Consider the following 20,026-nt stretch of genomic DNA (forward strand, 5'->3'; position numbering starts at 1 on the left):
CAAAGCGCCATATTTTTACAACTGTGAGGTGCCTAGGAACCAATCACAATCCAATTGAAAGAGGGGGAAATAGAGTTTCTGGCGGTATTCAGAACCATTAGCCAACACAGAGGAATCAGACCTCCGCATTTAACCCATCCATGCAGTGAAACACCCACATACATGCACACTAGTGAACACACACCCTAAGGGGCAGTGAGCACACCTGCCCGGAGCGGTGGGCAGCCCTATCCACAGCGCCCGCGGAGCAGTCGGGGGTTAGGTGCCTTGCTCAAGGGCACTTCAGTCACGTACTGTTGGCCAAGGGGATCAAACCGACAACCTTCCGGTCACAAGGCTGGTTCCCTAACCTCCAGCCCACGACTGTAATGTAATGTAATGCTCTGTTCTGTAACATTCTGTGATGATTTACAAGTGAAATAAATCATTTTGAAATCGGATTAATCTTTCTGAATCACCCTGTATTACTGAAGCAATATTATTTACTTCAGAAATGTAAACAACAGTAATATTGAAGTACTTAAAGGCTACATGCCATTGTTTGGTTTTAATTGCAATTTTTTTTTATGTCAATGCTCCAACAATGTTTTAAGTATTTAATGGAGTGTCTATTGAATGGGCTTCACACCCAGCATCCCAGGTTTTCTTGGCATGACAATGAACAGGAAAACAATTTAGCTTCTAGTCTGGTGGGGCCTGATGTGAACCGGTTACAAGAATACATGTCTGGGGACACCTTGTTCACTTTTGGAGTGGGACTGGCGCTAACAAGTGTATATCCCTTCTAAAACCCACCCCCATCTACATGCTTAATTGGAATTTTTGGGTGGGGACCTTTGAGCCATGCTAACTTATGTTACATCCATGGGCTAACGACAGGCTTAGTGTCTGTTGGACTGGGCTTGGAAACTTCACTCAGTTTGTTCCCACATTAATAATTCAAATAACTAAAACATCTGATCACACCTTCAACACTGTTTCTTGCACATCTACTCTCCCCACATGTTCAGAACTGTCGCGGAGGAAATGAAAAGGAGAGAGGAATCCATACGGTTTCAGTCATGAAACTCGAGGAATGCCAGCTGCGGTAACACTTGGCTTACCCTACAAAGCTGTCATCTGAGAATGAAACTGGCTTGAGGCTAAAAGAGAATTTATACCAGCATGATACTTTCACTTTTGTGGTTTCTTCTCTGAACATGTATGGTCTAAACCACATAGCTCAACACTGAGATCTTGAGATAAAAACATCAGGTCATTTTAGATCAACAGGCCTGATTCATTGTCAGGTCAATAATTGCGAAAATTAGGTAGGTGATGTGGCAAAAACACAATCTTATGATACCTGAAGACATTTTCATTATACTTATTTATCACAATATTGCCTTCTGATGTTTAATAAGCGATAAAATAATAGAGAGAATGCACCAGCAGTGCCACATTATAAGAAATACTACCAAAAACTATGAGCACAACTATTTTTATTTAAAGTTTCACATTCCACATCCAACAGTATGTCCAGTATCAACAGTGCGCTGAGAAAAGCACAGTGTGGTGTATTGTGATGTAATTCATCACAATACAATAAAACACTGTCCCAAATATGTCCACTAATATTACTTAATTAGCACTAAAGACCAGTAACCAGAGATGGTACTACTTTTTCTTTTATGATATTGGCACCGATATTGAAAGCTTAAGTACAGGCCGGTACCAATCTGACATGTTTAAAAACTAAGGCCCAGTCCCATTTCACCCCTCACCCCTACCACTTAGCCCTACCCCTCAGTTTTGCGTGTTCACATCTAGGGGTAGGGTGTCCTGATTGTTGTTGAGGGGAGGGGTAGGCTGAAGTGTTAGAGCTACTTGGCCCTCCAAACTGAGGTCTTTCAGAGAATCTGGCAAATATTGGACTTCAGCTTCATATCACTGAAGAATTAGGGGTGGGTGATAATAAATAATTGCCCCCCTCTTTGAAGGCATATGATGCCCTAATTGTAACTAAAGCCCAGCAGTGAGGAGCTGAACTTTACCATCCTCTGCTGTCACTGAAGACTGGCAGGGTCGCCTACAGAGCTGCGCTGGTAGCTGTTAATGAAGTGATGCTCTTTTTATTTGAGGGTCCCATTTCAGAGGGAATATTTCAACCAATACCCCTTGTAACTCCAAGGGGCAACACTCCAAAAAAAAGGGGCAGAGGTAAAAATAAGACATGGGATTGTCATCAAGCTCAAATTATTAAAACGCTGTACCATCCTACAGCTAACAACTAGGGATGTATCACTACTCGGGTATCATTTTATCGGGGAAGATGGTGCAAATAAGCAGCCTAACATGCTGATTTTATGTTTTAGCATGACTGTAAAATGTGACAGTTCTGTAAATATGTATATTTTACTTAGCTCCGACAAAACAGGAGTGCTGAACAGGAGGGTGTGGTTAAGGATGTGACTGTGGCAGACACTCAGACACAAAAACTACCGATTTCCCATGGCTATATTTAAATAAAAACACATGCTTTCACATTTTAACATCCTTTTTTGGATTGTTTCAAACTCTTGTGGATTTCTCAAATATCAAAATTAGACAGAATACATCTCTACTAAGAATATTATGGTGCACAATGTGAATAAGTCCTTTTTCAGGCTAGATTTGTTACAGTATTGGACCAGATTTGTTTTTATTCTGTCTGATATTTGATCCAGTGACAGAGAACTTTCTCTTTTTATGTACCACTATATATACATGGTGATTAATATAGGAAAAAAGTCCACTTCTGCAGTGGTGCTTGAAGGTTTGTGAAGCTGTGACCCGAAGCAAGCAGTTCATGGGAGGAAACCAACCAACATAACAGAGCTGAAGCTGTTTTGTATGAAGGAATGGGCTAAAATTCTAACAAGCCGATATGCGGGACTATTCAACAAACACTGAAAGCAAAGGTTCACATACTTTTGCCAGTCACAGATCTGTAATACTGGATCATCTTCCTGAATAAATAAACGACCCATTTTAATATTTTTGTCTCATTTGTTTAATTCGGTTCTCTTTATCTACTATTAGTGTGAAAATCTGATGAAATTTTAGGTAAAATTTATGCAGAAATACAGGAAATTCTAAAGGGTTCACAAACCTTCATGCACCACTGTAGGACTTGCTAGTCTTGTGAGTACATGATTAAATGACTTATAATCAAAGTGACTAAGAATTAAAAATGTATCTGTCAGGAAAGCGTGGTCATCAACTTCTGGCCCTCAACATGACCACTAACCACAAACTTGTAGGACCATCTTGGAGAATTTCACGCCATCTTTCAGTCGTACCCTGGTGAGATCATTGTGCCTAAAACTTGCAACACAAAATCAAGAAAACACACATAGTTAATCATCCTAAAGATATGAACCAAGACCGGCAGCACCCTCCCTTCAGCTGGTGTTTATGAAATGAATGAAAGAATGTGAGGAACGTTTAGGGGAAAACAGCAGGTCGATGTGCAGGAGAATAAAGCCTCTTTGTGGGGTGAGGCTGGTTTTAATTATTCAGGACGCCTCGGTGGGCCTTGCAGAATGTGTCAATAACTTCCAAAAGCGACCCGTGTGCTGCCGCCAACCTTGCGGCATGTGACTAACAGATTGAACTTGCTCCCCTCTGGGATGAGCTGGTCTTCCTTACCAGAAGCCCCACAAGGACTAAGAGGATCAATCGAACACTGCTAAGACACAACCACGAATAAAGGATTTTTTAAAAAGCACAACATGTTCTAGCATGACATTAAAAAATAAACAGTGATAGATGCAAAATTACTAAAAATGACCACTTACTATTACCAAGCGCATCTGTGAAAAAAATAAACTCGAGTCAGGATTACTTAATTTTATTCGTTTATTACACCTATTTATGTACATTTTTACCACGAGGCCTCTTTGTTTTTATTTCAGGAAATAGATTATTTTACATCGTCTTTCAGAGGTTCCAGAAACAGATAAACAGACTTTTTTTTTAACCTCATGAGTTCATGTCTCGAGTCAAATTAAACATGCTTTATCGTATAATATCATTTAAAGCTGCACTTTGTAAGATTTGGGGATTTGGAGCCCTCTTTGGTGTAAATGTGTAACTGCATCCAACGTCCGGAGGAACATTGTGTGGTGCAGGCTGTGTTTCGGCCCCTCACCCTGAGTGGATGAAACTGCTGATTAAAAGAGAATTCAAAGAGACCTCAGTCAAAATTTGGTGAAGGAGCGTCTTCTGAGGATGTGAGTGAATTATCTACTATTGTCATCACATCTTCTCCAGTATAATGTTGATTCGAGACCTAAACATTGAGCCGGACCTTCTTTTCGAGTCTTTGCGTGTGACGTTAATATGTCAAGACGTACAACGTGACCCAACACTCGCCGGACTGTAGTCTGTTTTGTTCTCCTCACCCAGGAAATGATACTCCTTTCAATTTTAACAAAAGAAATTAAGTTCTTTTAAATAACAGTTCTTGTTTTTCTGTAATTTTCCTTTAAACTGTATTGACCTTTGCCCATTTCCCAAATATCGTTCAAGTTTTGATTACATCACCGTACACAAGTGGGCGGAGACAAAAATATTAACCAATCATGTTTCAGCCCCCACACCTATCCTTAAGCAAGCTTAGATAGCATGTTCCACATGGAAATGCGGTACGGTACGAACAGTGAATGGGCTGCGATTTACCTCAATACACATCAACTTTATGAACCTATCCACTCAAAGAATCGAACACAGTAATATTTAGTAGGAAATCCGCAGGACAGCTTAATTACTGACCAATGAAAAATGCTCTCTTAACATTCGCTCAGGTCAGTAATCACCAAACTTCCTGAGCTTCTGACACCAGTTGAACTGAGGACTGTGAGCTAAGATGACGCAACAAGACAAAAAGGCAGAAGGTGACAGGACCGTGCAAGTCATATGACCACCTCACACTGGAGACCGAGACAGGCCGAGTGAAGAGAATACCCCGGCCCCGCCCACTCCCACTGAAACGCTAACCTCACATATGGTCAACAAATGCTAGCAGGATTCTAACGAGAGAGAGAAAGAGAGAGAGAGAGAGAGAGAGAGAGAGAGAGAGAGAGAGAGTGTCAAGCAAGAGATAAAAACATAAAGACGAGAGAAATAAAACAAATAAAACAAAGAATAGAGCAGAAACGAAATTTAATAGATTTAATACAGTTTCACTTGTCAAGGTACCATTTTTTGCAGTGTATATGTATGAGTGTATGAGGCCCATTCACATATATTGTTTTATGTTCTTTCATCCCAAAACTAAATAATGGTAATATGTCCATTAACATCTCCTATTATCATATAGACAGAAAGAAGAGCTTCATTCAAACATGTTTTACAGTCGCTGGTGTTGTATGAATATGGTGTAACACCAGTGACGGTGACTCCAGTGACGTTCTGGTTAAAACTGAGGATTCTGTAAACTGACTGACTCGTTGGTTGATCAGGTGATCTTGTATATTCAAAATCAGTAATAATTATATTTGGCATTATTTTGACAAAATTTTAATCACCCAGCCATTAAAGCACAAAACACCGGTGACACATAGAAGTTCTGAGCTGCCTGATAAACAGAATTATTAATAAATTAATGAAATATAGTGAGCGAGTGTGACTCGCCTTCTCATGCCTTGAGATGCTTCCTCTCTGATGAGCCTCGACCCAAAGAAGCAGATTAATAGAGCTGAAAATACTGTGTTCAAATGTAAAATAAGAGTCCTGATAACACCAGTGACCACAATCTCTGTGACAAATTAATTTTTAAATAAAATACATTTTTTTAAACATAGTATAACATTAATGATATATAAACTACACATGAATCTGTTCTGTACAGATTTCTAAGTTAAATCTCTTAAAAATTTTGTTTTATATTAAAAATGGTTTGAAAATTGGTTTTGTGATGAGCTGTTTTACAGATGCAGAGCGACTATGAAACATGATAAATAAAGAAAAATCAGAGAATCATAAGAGAAAAATGTAATTTAGTATTAGCTCAACTGTGTAAATGTACATACTGACTTCTAGAGCTGTGTCTAATATTTTAAGCATCTTTTTAAGCCCTGTTGTGTATCTGCACTCTGTGTAGTCCTGTGTATTGAGCTGCTGTTGTGTGTTTGGAGCCTGAAGAAACACATTTCAAACCAACGTACAGAAGACATATTGAGGAGTAATAATCAAAATCACACTGACCAAGGAACCTCACCATTAACCCTGTAAGTACCAGCCTCCAAGAAACACTGTAAAGTACAATATACTAGCTTAAAAGCAGTTAAAGAGGCAACAGCATTCAGTGCCATATGGCAGTGAAAGGCTCTGGCAGTGTGTATAAGACAGGGGTGAGCAATGAAGCCTCAGTAGCTCCTGCATATTTAAGAAGGACGTGAATTATTTAGCTTCCTGAATGGAACTTGAGTATTTTGGCCTACTATCCAGTGAGCCGATATATATAGGCTGCACCAGCGAGACACGGCTGAGAGACGAGCAACGGACCACACAAGAGCCCCGAAACATCAATTCCCGCAGATCAATTTTAGAAACACAACATTGCTGACGAAATACTACCATGCATTTCTGAGTGAGGAGCCAATGAGGACCCGTACCAGCAGAACAGCACAGCCCGAGGGACGTGTTTGACCCAAATGCGACTAAACGAGACCTAAATAAGCTCTTAACGTAGAACAAAATAAAGGCGAATATTTTCAGTTTGTGTAAATGTAGACTGCAAACATGTTAGGCACCTGGTAAAATCAGAATAAATAAAAATTGAGGACAGAAGCTGTTACAGAATAACAGTTCCTGACTTCATAATCTCATCATTAACTCCAGATAAGAAAACAGCATCACACAAACATCCTAACTAGACTAAACCTCCTAAATCCTGTCCTAACTTTAGGATGAACCCCAACAGGGTCCTCACTTCTGTTTAAGGTCCATTTCTATGGTTTTTAGGCAGCTGTGTCAGGCAGCACAGTTCACTACCAGCATAATGAGGCTAGATTTATTTGTCAGTGGTGGACAGTAATGAAGTAAATGTAATTCGTTTCTGTACTTAAGTAGTTTTTCATGTATCTGTACTTTACTGAAGTTTTTCCATTTTGGGCGACTTTTTACTTTCACTCCACTACATTTCACAGTCAAATGTCTTACTTTTTACTCCACTACATTATGAGAAATCTGTCGTTCCTTTTGGTTTATGTGTGTATAAAAACATAACATGCCAAAACAAAAGAAGGGTGAAGCAAGAGCACCAATCAGGAAACAGCGCACACTTTGTTTTGAGCTTGTTTTGACCTGTTGGACGTACCGACCCAGTGCAAGCACACGGTTCAACGTCAGTACAGCAGTGTAAAATTTTGGGAGAGTCTATTCAACATAAATGATGAACTAACCTAACTTCGTGTAAATAGACCACAATATAGAAATATGTACTCATGTGCAGTCGTGACTGACGTGTCTTTTTTCTGAATGTATACAAACACGATTTCATTTTATAGTAAGTTTGTTTTGGCTAGTTTATGTTTATGAACAGAGACCTACAGATACAATATAGTAAAGGAAAACTCATTTGTGAATCTGAGTTTAAAGCAAGTTTTTATTAAACTTGTAACTAAGTTGCAAATAAATCTTAAACTGAAACTTTGCTTGTTTGTATTTCAGAGCCACTCAGTTCTACCTGATGGAAACTGTTTGCCTTCAGTGTTTTGTGCTTATGATAATTTTAATAGACATCAGCGTCACTAATTAATGACATTCTATTAAATGACTGGTTTACCAAGAGTGACACTGGAGTATTTTCACCTAAAATGAGTTAATGAAGCGAGTCTTGTTACAGAAATGCTGATAGGACATTAAAATCATAATTAATCTTTTAGTACTTTTGATACTTAAGTACATTTGACGACAAATACTTTTGTACTTTTACTCAAGTGGAGGTCTAAAGGGAGGAACTTCTACTTTTACTGGAGTAATATTTTACCTCGGGTATCTCTACTTTAACTCAAGTGCATGGTTTGTGTACTTCGTCCACCACTGCTTATTTCTACTGTAAAACGCTGCTTTCACTGTGAGATGATTTTCTTTTCTAACTCTGCGTTTTAAAGATCTCAGACGCTGCAGACTCGATCTCCACCGCCCCTCTGATCACCTTCGAGTGTTAATGTTGATGATGAAATATTACAGTGATGGTGGTGAATAATGAGGAGGCGGAGCTGAACGTGTGTCTGTTTATAAGGAGGAGTAACGTTAGCGCACTCGGCTAAAGCGTTTGGGAAATGGAAACTGAAACTTGGGAGCGGCGACTCTGATAAACAGCAGGGGGCGCTCACAGTATTCACAACTTACAGCTTATCACACTTTAGTTTTGTTTGGCCTGTTTTACATCAGTAGCTGTCTAGCTATAATTTTGATAGTGTGTTTATGTTTAGCTGTGCGTGTATGGTTGGTTGCTAGGTAACAGAGATGACAGCTGATTGTTGACTTTGATTGAGACAATATGATATATGATTCCTAAATTAAGATAATATTTGCTTCTGTAATACGAATCTGTGATAAGTTCTATCTTGGCCTGTCAAATCTTGACTTAAGACAAAAACGTTCTGTTTCTGTTTCTTCTACTTTTTTTCTTGTTACTTTTTACTGTATTTATGTTTATTTGCATTAATTATAATGATATATAGTGTTTTTACCTGCAAAACACACTTATTGCTAAGATAAATAATGTGCTTAGGTGTCTAAAACTTTTGCACTGTAGGGTATTTAATTAAAAAAATAATAATAATAAAATTAAAAAATGCATTTAAAAACAGCAACTATGCCATGGACACTTTGGCTGAGAGAATTATGAGGGATCTACAGACCGGGAAGTGAGGCAATAGCCTGAATAATACATACTAATTTATGTAATGATCTGGAAAGTAATCATGGTTTGACATTCACTGCTTTACAAAGTGCCAAGGACCACTTCCAAACAAGTAATTTATTTGCATTTGCATTATTACTTTTTAGGGCTGCATGATAAATCATTTTTTAGCATTATCACTTCCAACAAGTGCTTCCTTTTCCTGGGCTTGAACCAACAGACTTAACCATTCAGCTAAAGAGCCAATTACAAAACACCCACACAAACAAGCGAAGCTCAGAAACTACTTTATCCTGAACTACTGGTCCGTGAAAATGCTTAAAACGTGACTATATTAATTTATTTTTGGACTGAAAAAGCTGTTCAGGGAATGCTGAACACAACATGCTTGCAGTTATGAATATTTTTTTATTTTGCACAACAGTGAATTTGTAGTTTATAATTTTGCATTTTGCTATTTGTTTAGATTTCTGTTTATAAAGAAAAGTATTTGTGACATCCAACAACAGTTCAGTAAAAAATGAAAAAATTATTTATTATAACCCATGTGTCTACTGTAACCACTGCTCCCCTTAATACACATGTAAAAATCAGCATGTCTAGTTTAAAGAAAATATGAAAAATACCATCAAAGTCAGAACCAAAACTCACAAAACTGATAACAGTTCTTACATATCCCCTCTGCCATGAAATACATTGAAAAAAATCAACAGTACATAACACTCAAATTTAGCCCAAGGTTATGATGAATGCGGTGTACAACAGGGATCAAGTGTAGGCCCACTTTTATTGTTTAAATCAACTTCACTTACCCGCAAGGGCCTTAATGCGTGAGCGTTCGAACAGCCGTGCAGAGCTGTTCTCATTGTCCCACTCATCAGCATCCCAGCGGTTGTTGACATCGCTGTACTGCTGCTGGATCTCCATGTGGTCGTAATCGGCGGCTACTGATGTCATCTCGAGCCCTCAGAGTTCGTACCCGCTCATCGGTCTTTTTTCGTGAAGCCCTGAAAGATGAACAGAAGGGAAAAGAGTTGGGAAACAAATTTAATTTGTTTAATTTATGGTTTATTATGCGTCAGAGCAAATAAGATGCAAGATACGAACAGCTGCAGGTTGAAAAGGGCGGCTCCATGTGTGGTTTTGTAAAATGTTATTTAAAGAAAAAAATAATTTTACTTAAAATGACTTTTTTTTATTAGAAAACTGTATTTATTGCAGGACTGTGTCTCAATGAGCTAAGTGAACAATTAATTTCACAGCAGCCCTGCTTGGACTATACAGCACCCTCTGTTGGCAAGGAAGGGCTACAGCAGGAACAAATAAGGTCAAGTAAGGTTTTAGCACCATCTACATGCCAGGAGACAACATCATTTGGCATCTATAGCAGAAACAATGTGAGAGTACACAGTCTCACAATTATTATTCAACTAATAATCGGGAAATCTTGTGCCTTAGGGTGCATTTTGCTACTGAAACACTGTGTTTGTCCTAAAAAAGCGATTACCAGCCTTCTGGTCCAGGACGTTTCTTGGCCAGGCCAGTTTGTCTGTTTAGCAGTACGGACTGCCGCACTCAGCAGATTCATTGTGGTGGGGCGAGGTGCTGTGGGCACTGAGTGAGGCAGTGTTTTGCAGGGTGAGCTCAGCAGATGCACTGAGGCCAGCTATGCTAGTACGGAAAGCCTGCCATCAGCATGCTGTCTCTGCGGTAGTCCCTACCGCATAGAGTTGTCAAGAGCACACTACCCACTGAAATACTCAAGGGCAAATCAATACACAGAGTGCACAGACAAAGGGCCGCATGCAGCACAATAAACACAGCCACACCAAGACAACACAGCCTAGTGCTGATGCCTGAACCAGCTTTTTTTCAGAAATAACCATAAGTTTAGATATGTTTGATAGTTTTAGATTCTTTAGTATGAATACAAAGACTTTTATACATACTGGGCTGCACCAAACTCAACGAAACAGGACTCAGTATGTTCTATTTGCAAAGAACCATGAGGTTGTTCAGTGCTTTTTATTCATGGTACACTCAGAAAAGCATGTTGTGATGTAATATATTATGAAAATGATAAACCATCACATTGTCCACCCCATATGCATCCCTTTTTAAGACATTTAGGGATGTGTTTTCACAGTCAGTTTAGCTGGTTTACTCAGTGGAGTCAAGCTGAGGTCATGTTTGGCCCAATCCCACTTATTTTTACCTCTACCCCTTGTTTTCAAGTGTTGCCCCTTGGGACTGAGTTACAGGATGTAGTGGTTGAAATCTCCCCTATGAAATGGGACCCTCAAATAAAAGAACGTGACATCATTATCAGGCTATCAGCGCTGCTCTGTAGGCGACCCTGCCCGTCTGCAGCGATAGCAGAGGAGGGTAAAGTTCAGCAACGTCGCGACAGAGGGCAACAGCAGCAAGACGAGATCAGCTCAGACTGCAGTACGGACAGAGGAGGCAGAATCCACAGCTTCCCAATGATGCGCAAAACGTGGTTGTCACCGCACGTCAGTCTATCATGGAGAAGAATGGGGGATGAACAATTCTGCAGGGTCAACAATACAAAAAAGAACCAGACGAGACGCATTCAGAGAAAAGGAAAAGGAAGAGAGGAGTGAGACAGAGAGGAAGGAAGGCCGCAAACAAACAGACAGACTGAGTAATGAAAAGTGTGGAGAAAGGCAGAGATGAGTTTCCACTCTTTATAACCACAGACAGACAGACAGACAGACAGATAAAATTAAACAGTGGTTCAGAGTGGTTTGGAGTGAAAGGCTCTGTTCTAAAGAAACTTACCAAGTCAGAATTGTTCACAGTGGTGGTGATAGGAACCAGACGTCCACCTCTAAAAGCTCCCTCACAGAAAGTTATTACATGAAATGCTTATGAATTCACTGTCTGATGACTGAAACACTGTTTTATGATATTTGTAAAAGTTTTGGCTTATAAAAATCTAAAATAAAATAAAACAATATATTTATTAATTCATTTGCATTGGAGAGGCGTGTTCAGGGCGCTGTAAAGCAAAATAGTCCACAAAGAAAACATATTTTTGGGTTCACCACTATTTTCCATAATCAACATTCCATATATACACTCAGAAGACTCGTGTAGGTTCACTGGTGGTTCTGGATGGTAAATAAAATGTCTATATCTGTGTTGTAGTCATGGCGACCCCTGGTTCCTATCACCACCACTGTGAAGACATCTGAACCATTTCACACCAAACCACTCTGAATCTCTGTTACATCTCAGGGACTGAATTATGTATTACAGTGTTAATGTGGAATGTAAGCAACACTAGTACAATAATAATGATGTACTAGATCGAGGTCGGCGACATTTTTGATTTTTAGTTCAAAATAAAATAATCCTCCTTTACAGTAAAATAAAGCTCTGCTGATCAACACAGTTTAACAGTAAATGGTCTTAAACACTGGAGTTAATGTAGAACTGCTGATTCACCCTTTAACCCTGAAGATCAGCGCAGACTGCTGGTCACCATAGCAACGCAGACAACAGTCTCACCTAGCTAGTAGCCAACGAAACGGCAAAGAGAGAGATTTAAGATGAACATCGATAATTTGGAGACGAATGGATTTATTAGTGTTTATAATCACTCCAGCTGGTTTCCTGATACGTTTAACCTGCAGTGAGAAACTGACAAACACTACAAAGTCACAAAGCTGAAGTCGCTTCTCGTTCACCAGCTTCTTGTTCGAATTGTCCTGTTCCACCCTAAATGGTGCAGCTGTTACATTCTGGCACCTCAAGCACCATTTAAGGTGGAACAGAAGAATTCAAACGAGAAGCTGGCAAATGAGAAGCGACTTCAGCCTCATGAAAAGTCGAACACTGAGAGACATTTTACAGAAACTGATCTACTTTTGAGGAAAAGTTTCCTGCTGGAGATGTGAGAAAAGCGGCCATAGCTGAGCTAAAGCTTAAAGCAGAACAAAGTAAGTCTGTGTTTTTGTTTATTTTATATTTTTATCCTATACTAGTTCATCAGCACATACTGAGACATGTTTACAATCAAGATGGTTAAATAGACATAAAACGTTGTGGCTCCCAAGGTGGTTTGACTTTTGTTGAAAGGACAAAACGGCTCTTCTTTACATTTGGGTTGCGACTCCTGGAGTAGAAGGTTTTAAAACTGCGGTGTTGCAATATTATAATGACCACAACTAACAAAATGATCGCGGATGGTCTCGTCTGACCAGTATCCCATCTGTTTATTGAGGTCAGTATCTGTGTCGATACTGATTCAGACTGGATTGGAGAATCTCTAATAGACAGAGTGATGAGCTTTATTGATTTGGCTACCATGCGAGCAAAAACAATGGGCAGCATGTGCATGTACTCAGAATAATACACATAATTACACATATGTACAGTACAGTGTTGTGTAGGGTTTTGGGTTATTGTTAGTACAGAAGAACAGTTCTGTTTATTACTTTATTATAGTATAAAACTCCATTTTGCATATATAGAAAATTCCTCTAGACATCAGCAAACAGAACATAGGCACCAATGACATATGAGACTGTGACCGATCACAGAGAGAGAGAGAGAGAGAGAGAGAGAGAAAGCGCAGGGGTATTTTTAGCTGGTGCGGTGGCGGAGGGTGAGTACTGACGCTGCAGTGCAGAGAAAGAGAGAGAGACGGGGGGGCAGGAGACGGAGGAGAGGAAAAGAAGAGAGAGAAAACAGGAGAGAGCGAGAAACCCAGGAACAATCCGCCTTCTTAAAAAGGTCCAAAACCGCAGGTGCAGATCAGAGACGTGACGTCTCAGCTGGGCGAATAAAAGGCCCATTTCTGGCGAAGCTGAAAATCCTGATTAAGTTCACTCCTTTTATGAGCCATGCAGGATGAGCTTCGTCACTTTCTCCCCCAACGCTGTGCCGAGATTACTGATGAGGCCTTCAGGCAATCTTACGCACACACAGTCGAACGTCAAAGTTTGGGCACCCCTGGTTAAATGACCTGTTGTGTTGATCTAAGTGTAAATAAGTTCTCTGCTGTCATGTAAATACAACAAATCCGTCGTATATGCTCTATAAATATGCAAATGCATATACTTTAATTCTGACTTTCTCATAGTTTACCTTGTGTCTATTTTTTACTTCTGTACTTTTTCACCTTGTATCTCCAAAATGGTGACTTTACAGGAGAAGGAAAAAACATGCCTTACTTTTAATGTAAGTCAATGGAACCAGACGTCTTTCCAAGTAATTCTGGGCCGTTTCTTTTGGTCCATTCATCATGAAATTTTGACACAATGTGAAGAGCAACAGGTACTTCAAATTATGTCAAAAACTGAAAAAGGACAAAAATGAAGATACACTGCAATTTCCTTTTGGGATCAATACAGTTCTATCTATCTATCTATCTATCTATCTATTCATCTCTAAGTGAGCACATCCTCTACAGAGAACACTCGTCTGCACGTTTCAACACACACCTACTGTTTATTTGCATAATTTAACATAAATAATACATACAATGTGGCCTGTGCAAAAGTTATGGTACATTTTATATTTAATGTTTTTCCTAATGTTAAATTCAGCAAATAAATGGAAATTATGTAAGTAACATTTTGTAAATGTGGGAAAAAAAGGTCATATTTAAGTGTTTTCTCTGTAACTTCTTTTTCCTTAGATCAGGGGAGTCAAACTCAACCACTAAAAGGGCTATTCTCAGCAAATCTGTGGGCCAGCTGTGTTTTAAATTTATTTTTACTTAACATTTGACCCAAAACAGGTAAAACAGGCACTGAATACTTATTCAAAAACAATTCTAAATAAAAATAAATTGTTGTCTGTAGTTTTTTTTTTTTAAACTGTCTATTTGCTTGAACTGGACACCAGGCATCTTTTCTTTTTGTGTAACTGCTGGCCCGACTGTTGTTGGGGGAAAGGGGTTAGAATGCACACTATGTTGCAGTGCATGCTGGGGGCTGCAGTGCATCTCAGGGTGAAATGGGCTAATAAAAATAGAAGCTTTAAATAATTTCGAGAGCGGAATAGGACTGTCACGGGCCTGACTTAGCCCACAGGCCTTGTGTTTGACACCCAGGCCTTAGAAAATCAACAGAACATGTCATTTGACCAGGGCGCCCACAGACTGTACTGTGCTGACTCAGTTAATCTAAAAAATCAAAGCATTTATTACCGAAATGCTGATTTAGCAAGACTTCACTTCAATATCATTTTGCAGGGGACACTCTTACAATACCCACACGCAGCCAACTGAACAGGACTGATGATTGATTATTCTCGATTAATACGATTAGCGATTAGCATAACGTTCATAATTCTGATGCATATTATAAATTCTCGTACTGATCTCTGTTACAGGAAGAAACAGCCTGATAGACATTTATATTTTATTTGTCACAGAGTGCTTTTCTGAGTCTTTTAAAGGCTTCTATGTTTTCATTTATTTCATTTTATACTGTACACAATTTTACAAGACGGTTCTTTAAGGGTTCTTTAGTAAAGTAAATGGTTCTATCTGGAACCATTAACATTCAAAGAACCCTTTGCATGATTCCTTGTTCATTACATGGTGAAACTGTTCTTCAGATTGATGGAGAGTGTGTCGTATATGTTTTTGGAAACTTTCCATATAGCGTTCTTCTATTGCATACAACCCTTTTTGGTGCTATATGGAACCATCTACAGCACATTCTTCATCAATCTAAAGAACCATTTTATGATGCAAAAAAAACTTTAATCTTGCAAAGTATTCATGGTTCTATATAGGACCATTTTCGTCACTAAAGAACCCTTGACTTTTTTAAAGAGTGTATTTAGGTGTAAAAGGCTCTATTTGGTTTGTTGCTGTTCTATTAAGTTCCTTTTTAATCGCCCACCAGCTACATGGCAAAACGTAACATCACGACACTTCAGGAAGTATTTTGTGATGCATGATGCGTCACGATAAGTTAGAACAGACAAAGAAGTGCCACGTTAAAAAAAAAAAAATACTATTAAAAACTATAAATACAATTACTATTCAACATTCCTCCAAAACGGTAACTTTACAGGAGAAGGAAAAAACGTTTACTTTTAATGTAAGTCAATGGAACCAGACGTCTCTTCAAGTAAGTTTTGGGCCGTTTCTTTTGGTCCATTCATCATGAAATTTACACACAATGTAAAGGCTGACAGGCATTTTCAAATTATGTCAAAAACTGAAAAATGGAGATACAAGGTTTTGTTCCGACAGCAGTGATGTGACACACTGTGCTGCACTAAATCTAATTAAACAGGACTAATTATGCTCTATGTAATCAAACATGCAGCTGAGAAGTGGTTTTAAGTATGGATGATATCCACAATACACTCAGAAAAGCATATTGGGACATAGTGTGACGTAATTTATCATGATAACGATAAATATTGTCATACTGTCCAGCTCTACATCCAACTAATAGCAGTAAATTACCGCTACTAATATAATCCATAGTGCCAGCATAACAGTGTTACTATTATACGCCAGTATTTCTATAGTTTTATCACCCAAACTAACAAAATACCAAAGATGCACATATATGGAAAGATACAACTGCTGAATTTGTGCACTGTTTTGTGGTTTGTCATCCCGCTAGACTTGTCCTCAAGCTCACTCGTCATAGTTTTTTTCAATGCTTTTTCTTTCTCACACAGCCCACTAGAGCAGAGCTGAAGAGAGTGCTTCTTAAGCCCACACTACAGATCACCATGGATACCAGCAGCTTCAACATGAGAAATACTGAAAACAACTGTTTAGCAAATGTTCTCCAAATGAGAATAAAATATTTCACGCATGATATCCATCCATGCCAGTTTATTAGGTACAGCTATGGCGTATCTACACTCATTGGTAGTTTAATCAGAAACGTCAACTGTCAATACAGCAGTTCTTTGTAGGTTTACTGACTTCGGCTCATCTGTTGTTGCACAGTGCATCAGTGTACTCCCATTGTACCTTGTCCACCAATGGTACACACTGAATTAGCATTGCAGCAATAACAGGCCACTACTATTGTTGGTATCACTGCTGTCCTGGTAAAGGTCCACCACCCATATCATTTCTGATCAGTGGAGGTCCTGTGATGGTCCCTTTTTATTGATGGACAAGGTAGAGGGGGCTAACACACTGTGGAGCAACAGATGGGCCACAGTCAGTAACTGAAAACTTACAAAGTGCACCTTTATAGCAGGAGCACCTAATAAAATGGCCAATCAGTGTAGGTTTGCGCTGGACGTCACTGATAAAACTCACAACATCACACAATATTTTCCTAATTTAATGATATCAGATTGTATTTAATTTAGCACTAATAAAGTTAACCCATCTTTGCTTCCTGTACACTAAAGGAAGGTTTTAAAAACCTGACAGATTTTTTGATCGGATTGTTTTCTTTTCTTAAAATGACACTAGAGAACCTTGGACAGAAAACTTAAGCAGACACAAAAGAAATTTTGTTTAATATTTATTCACGCTGCCCCTTCAAAATAATCTGAGGCACCCAGTTAACAACGTGCAATGCGGTTAACTTTCAGGTCATGAGAATCTTACACAAAATATAACCAAAGAAATTTAAAAATAAAGCACTTTCCAGCAAGGGAGCTGCTATTTTATGGTCATTAACATGGATATAATGTCCATACAGTAACCACAGTGCACTAATATTATGGTAGAGCTGGGAAATATGACAATATTCATCGGCATCATGATAAATTACACCACAATATGGTTTTCTAGGAAGATAGTAGTAGGAAGGAAGATCATCAGGACTTAATAAACACTTTCCAACTGCATGTTTGATTACAGTGTATTCCCCATCCTGTTTAATTTGATTGAGTGCATCATAGTGTGTGAAATTTTGAATACAAATAATCAGATTCATAATTGATGAAGTTTGATAGGAATGTTTAAAAGTGGCAGCTTTTTTCCTAATCAGATGTAAGTAAAACTTAAAATTGTGAAATATTGTGTATCGTAAAAGCATCCAAGTATTGTGATATTACATTTGGCCCATATTGTCCAGCTGATATCATGGTGCACTGGCAGGGACAGCATTACCGCAGGCCTACAATGGAAGCAATGAGATGTTTCTAATAATTTGGCAACTCAATGTCTCTTCTGCGTTCATTAACTAGCTTACATTCTCACGTCCTCTAGAAAAGGGCAAAAGAGTTGAAAGACTTTAATGTGGCCTGGCCTTGCACTACCTGTACCGGTCTAACTGGTATGGTCAACACGTTTATAATTAGGTTTGGTATAACGGAGCCACGTTCATCACTTCCCCCGACACTCCAAGCTCCACGAGACGCGTAGTGACAGCAGCAAAACGCTGGTCGGTTGGAATGACTGTGGCACTCGGATCCCGATGCCAAGAAATGCAAACAATTAGCGAGTGTTGTAAGCGCCACGAAAGGCTCAGTCAACATTTTGAACATTCTCAGACCTGAATAAACATCCTTACTTAGCGCACTGACAGCTCTGTGTTTCACTTGGCCAGGACAACAGGCAAAAAACTGCCCAGCTCATTTCGCTTTCTTTGGACACGTGTAGAGATCCGCAGGAGCCAAAAGATCGAAAGCATTTCCAAACTACACACACCTCAGTTCCAATCTCATTTCACGAGGAAATGCAAAACTCAACAGCAAGCGAAAAGCCCATCGATCAAGAACACCAAATGACCAAATAAAGGCTAAAACGCAGGGCTCAGTCTCGAGGCGTAAGGATTAGCTTCATGTTGTTCCGACAGTGCACGCCTCCTACAGTGGTGCTGCGGTAGCCTTTATCAGTGATTTTCCACTTTAAAGACTAAAAGAACCCCCTTTCTGAAAAACCACGACTGCTCTGGGATGGATTTTTGGGGTTGGGCCGTTTTAAAATGTCTTTTTTTGTGAAAATATGAACACATGAAGAAGCCAGAAGATAACGTTGCTGCTAGAAGCCAAACGTCTTGTTGCAGCTCTATTACTGTAGTAAATGTCTTCTAACCATCATTACAATGAACAGAATGGATCACTCAATCGACAGAAACGCCTCATTAACAAAAAGCCAAAGGTTAAAGGTTAAAATTAGCACGGGACTAGATAATGTTCCTCAGTTTGGGTTTCCTTTTTTTTGGCAGGAAGGGTAAAAAAAAAACTAAAGAATCGCTGTTTTCTTTTAGATTTCATTCAACATCCGAGTTGAGGCTTGTTTTATAGTAGAAGCCTGTAGATCAGTTGTATTGTTTCACACCGCAGTGATTCCCAATGGCTGTATGATGTGTTTGTGGAATGCTGGGTATTGTAGTGAGAAAAGACTGATAAACAAATCATTAAAACTAGATAAAACTGTGAATTCCATCAAAACGAGGCTGAAGGATTTAGGACTGTACGACATAATACAACATAACACACTACTTTTTGGCCAGAATGTCTCTTTAACTGAGCAGATACATATAGCCATATCATACAGTCTTAAAAAAGATGGTTCTTCAAGGGTTCAAGGATGGTTCTGGGTGGTTCTATATACAATAAACACTCAAAGAACCCTTTGCAAGATTAAAGAGTTCTTCGCATCATGAAAAGATTCTTCAGATTGATGGACAATGTGCTGTAGATGGTTCCATATAGCACCAAAAAGGGTTCCTGTATTGTTATGATGTCAAGCCTGTAACAATAGAAGAATCATTTCCAAAAAGGTTCTGAATAGAACCATCTACAGCACATTCTCCATCAATCTGACGAACTATTCATGATGCAAAGAACCCTTTAATCATGCAAAGGGTTCTTTGAGTGTTTATTCTATATAGAACCATTTCCTTTACTAAAGAACCCTTGAAGAATCATCTTTTTAAGTGTGTAGCTACATTATAGCCAAATTATTCAGACCTACACTCTCAGAAATAAAGGTACTAAACTGTAACTGGTGTGGAACCCTCAAGGGTCCATCGCCGTACCTTTAGTCAGGGAACATAACTGAACCATAATCCACTGAAATGATATTTTCTAAGCTGTACTGACTCCACACACCCCGTCTCGTCTCCAGGCTTTTATTTTACTGTTCTGTTTTAAAACATTCGGTTATGAAAAGGTACAAATACGAACTTTTCACCTAGAGAAACTCATTTA

General features: G+C 39.0%; 2 protein-coding genes across 3 annotated transcripts in view; both read right to left on the reverse strand.

Annotated features, from left to right (window-relative positions):
• Positions 1–20,026, reverse strand: part of adgrb3 (adhesion G protein-coupled receptor B3) — a 994,217-nt gene that overhangs the window by 410,302 nt on the left and 563,889 nt on the right. The window lies entirely within an intron of this gene.
• The window catches only part of LOC118816763 (spectrin beta chain, non-erythrocytic 1-like), a 148,105-nt gene that overhangs the window by 98,295 nt on the left and 29,784 nt on the right, over positions 1–20,026 (reverse strand). For both annotated transcript variants that reach the window (XM_036583344.1, XM_036583345.1), the window contains exon 2: positions 9,709–9,903. In XM_036583344.1, coding sequence (XP_036439237.1) covers positions 9,709–9,853 — 145 coding nt within the window. In that variant the 5' untranslated portion in view covers positions 9,854–9,903. The remainder of the gene's footprint in view (positions 1–9,708; positions 9,904–20,026) is intronic.

The sequence above is a fragment of the Colossoma macropomum genome, unplaced genomic scaffold (assembly GCF_904425465.1).
Source record: "Colossoma macropomum unplaced genomic scaffold, Colossoma_macropomum, whole genome shotgun sequence".
NCBI lineage: Eukaryota > Metazoa > Chordata > Actinopteri > Characiformes > Serrasalmidae > Colossoma > Colossoma macropomum.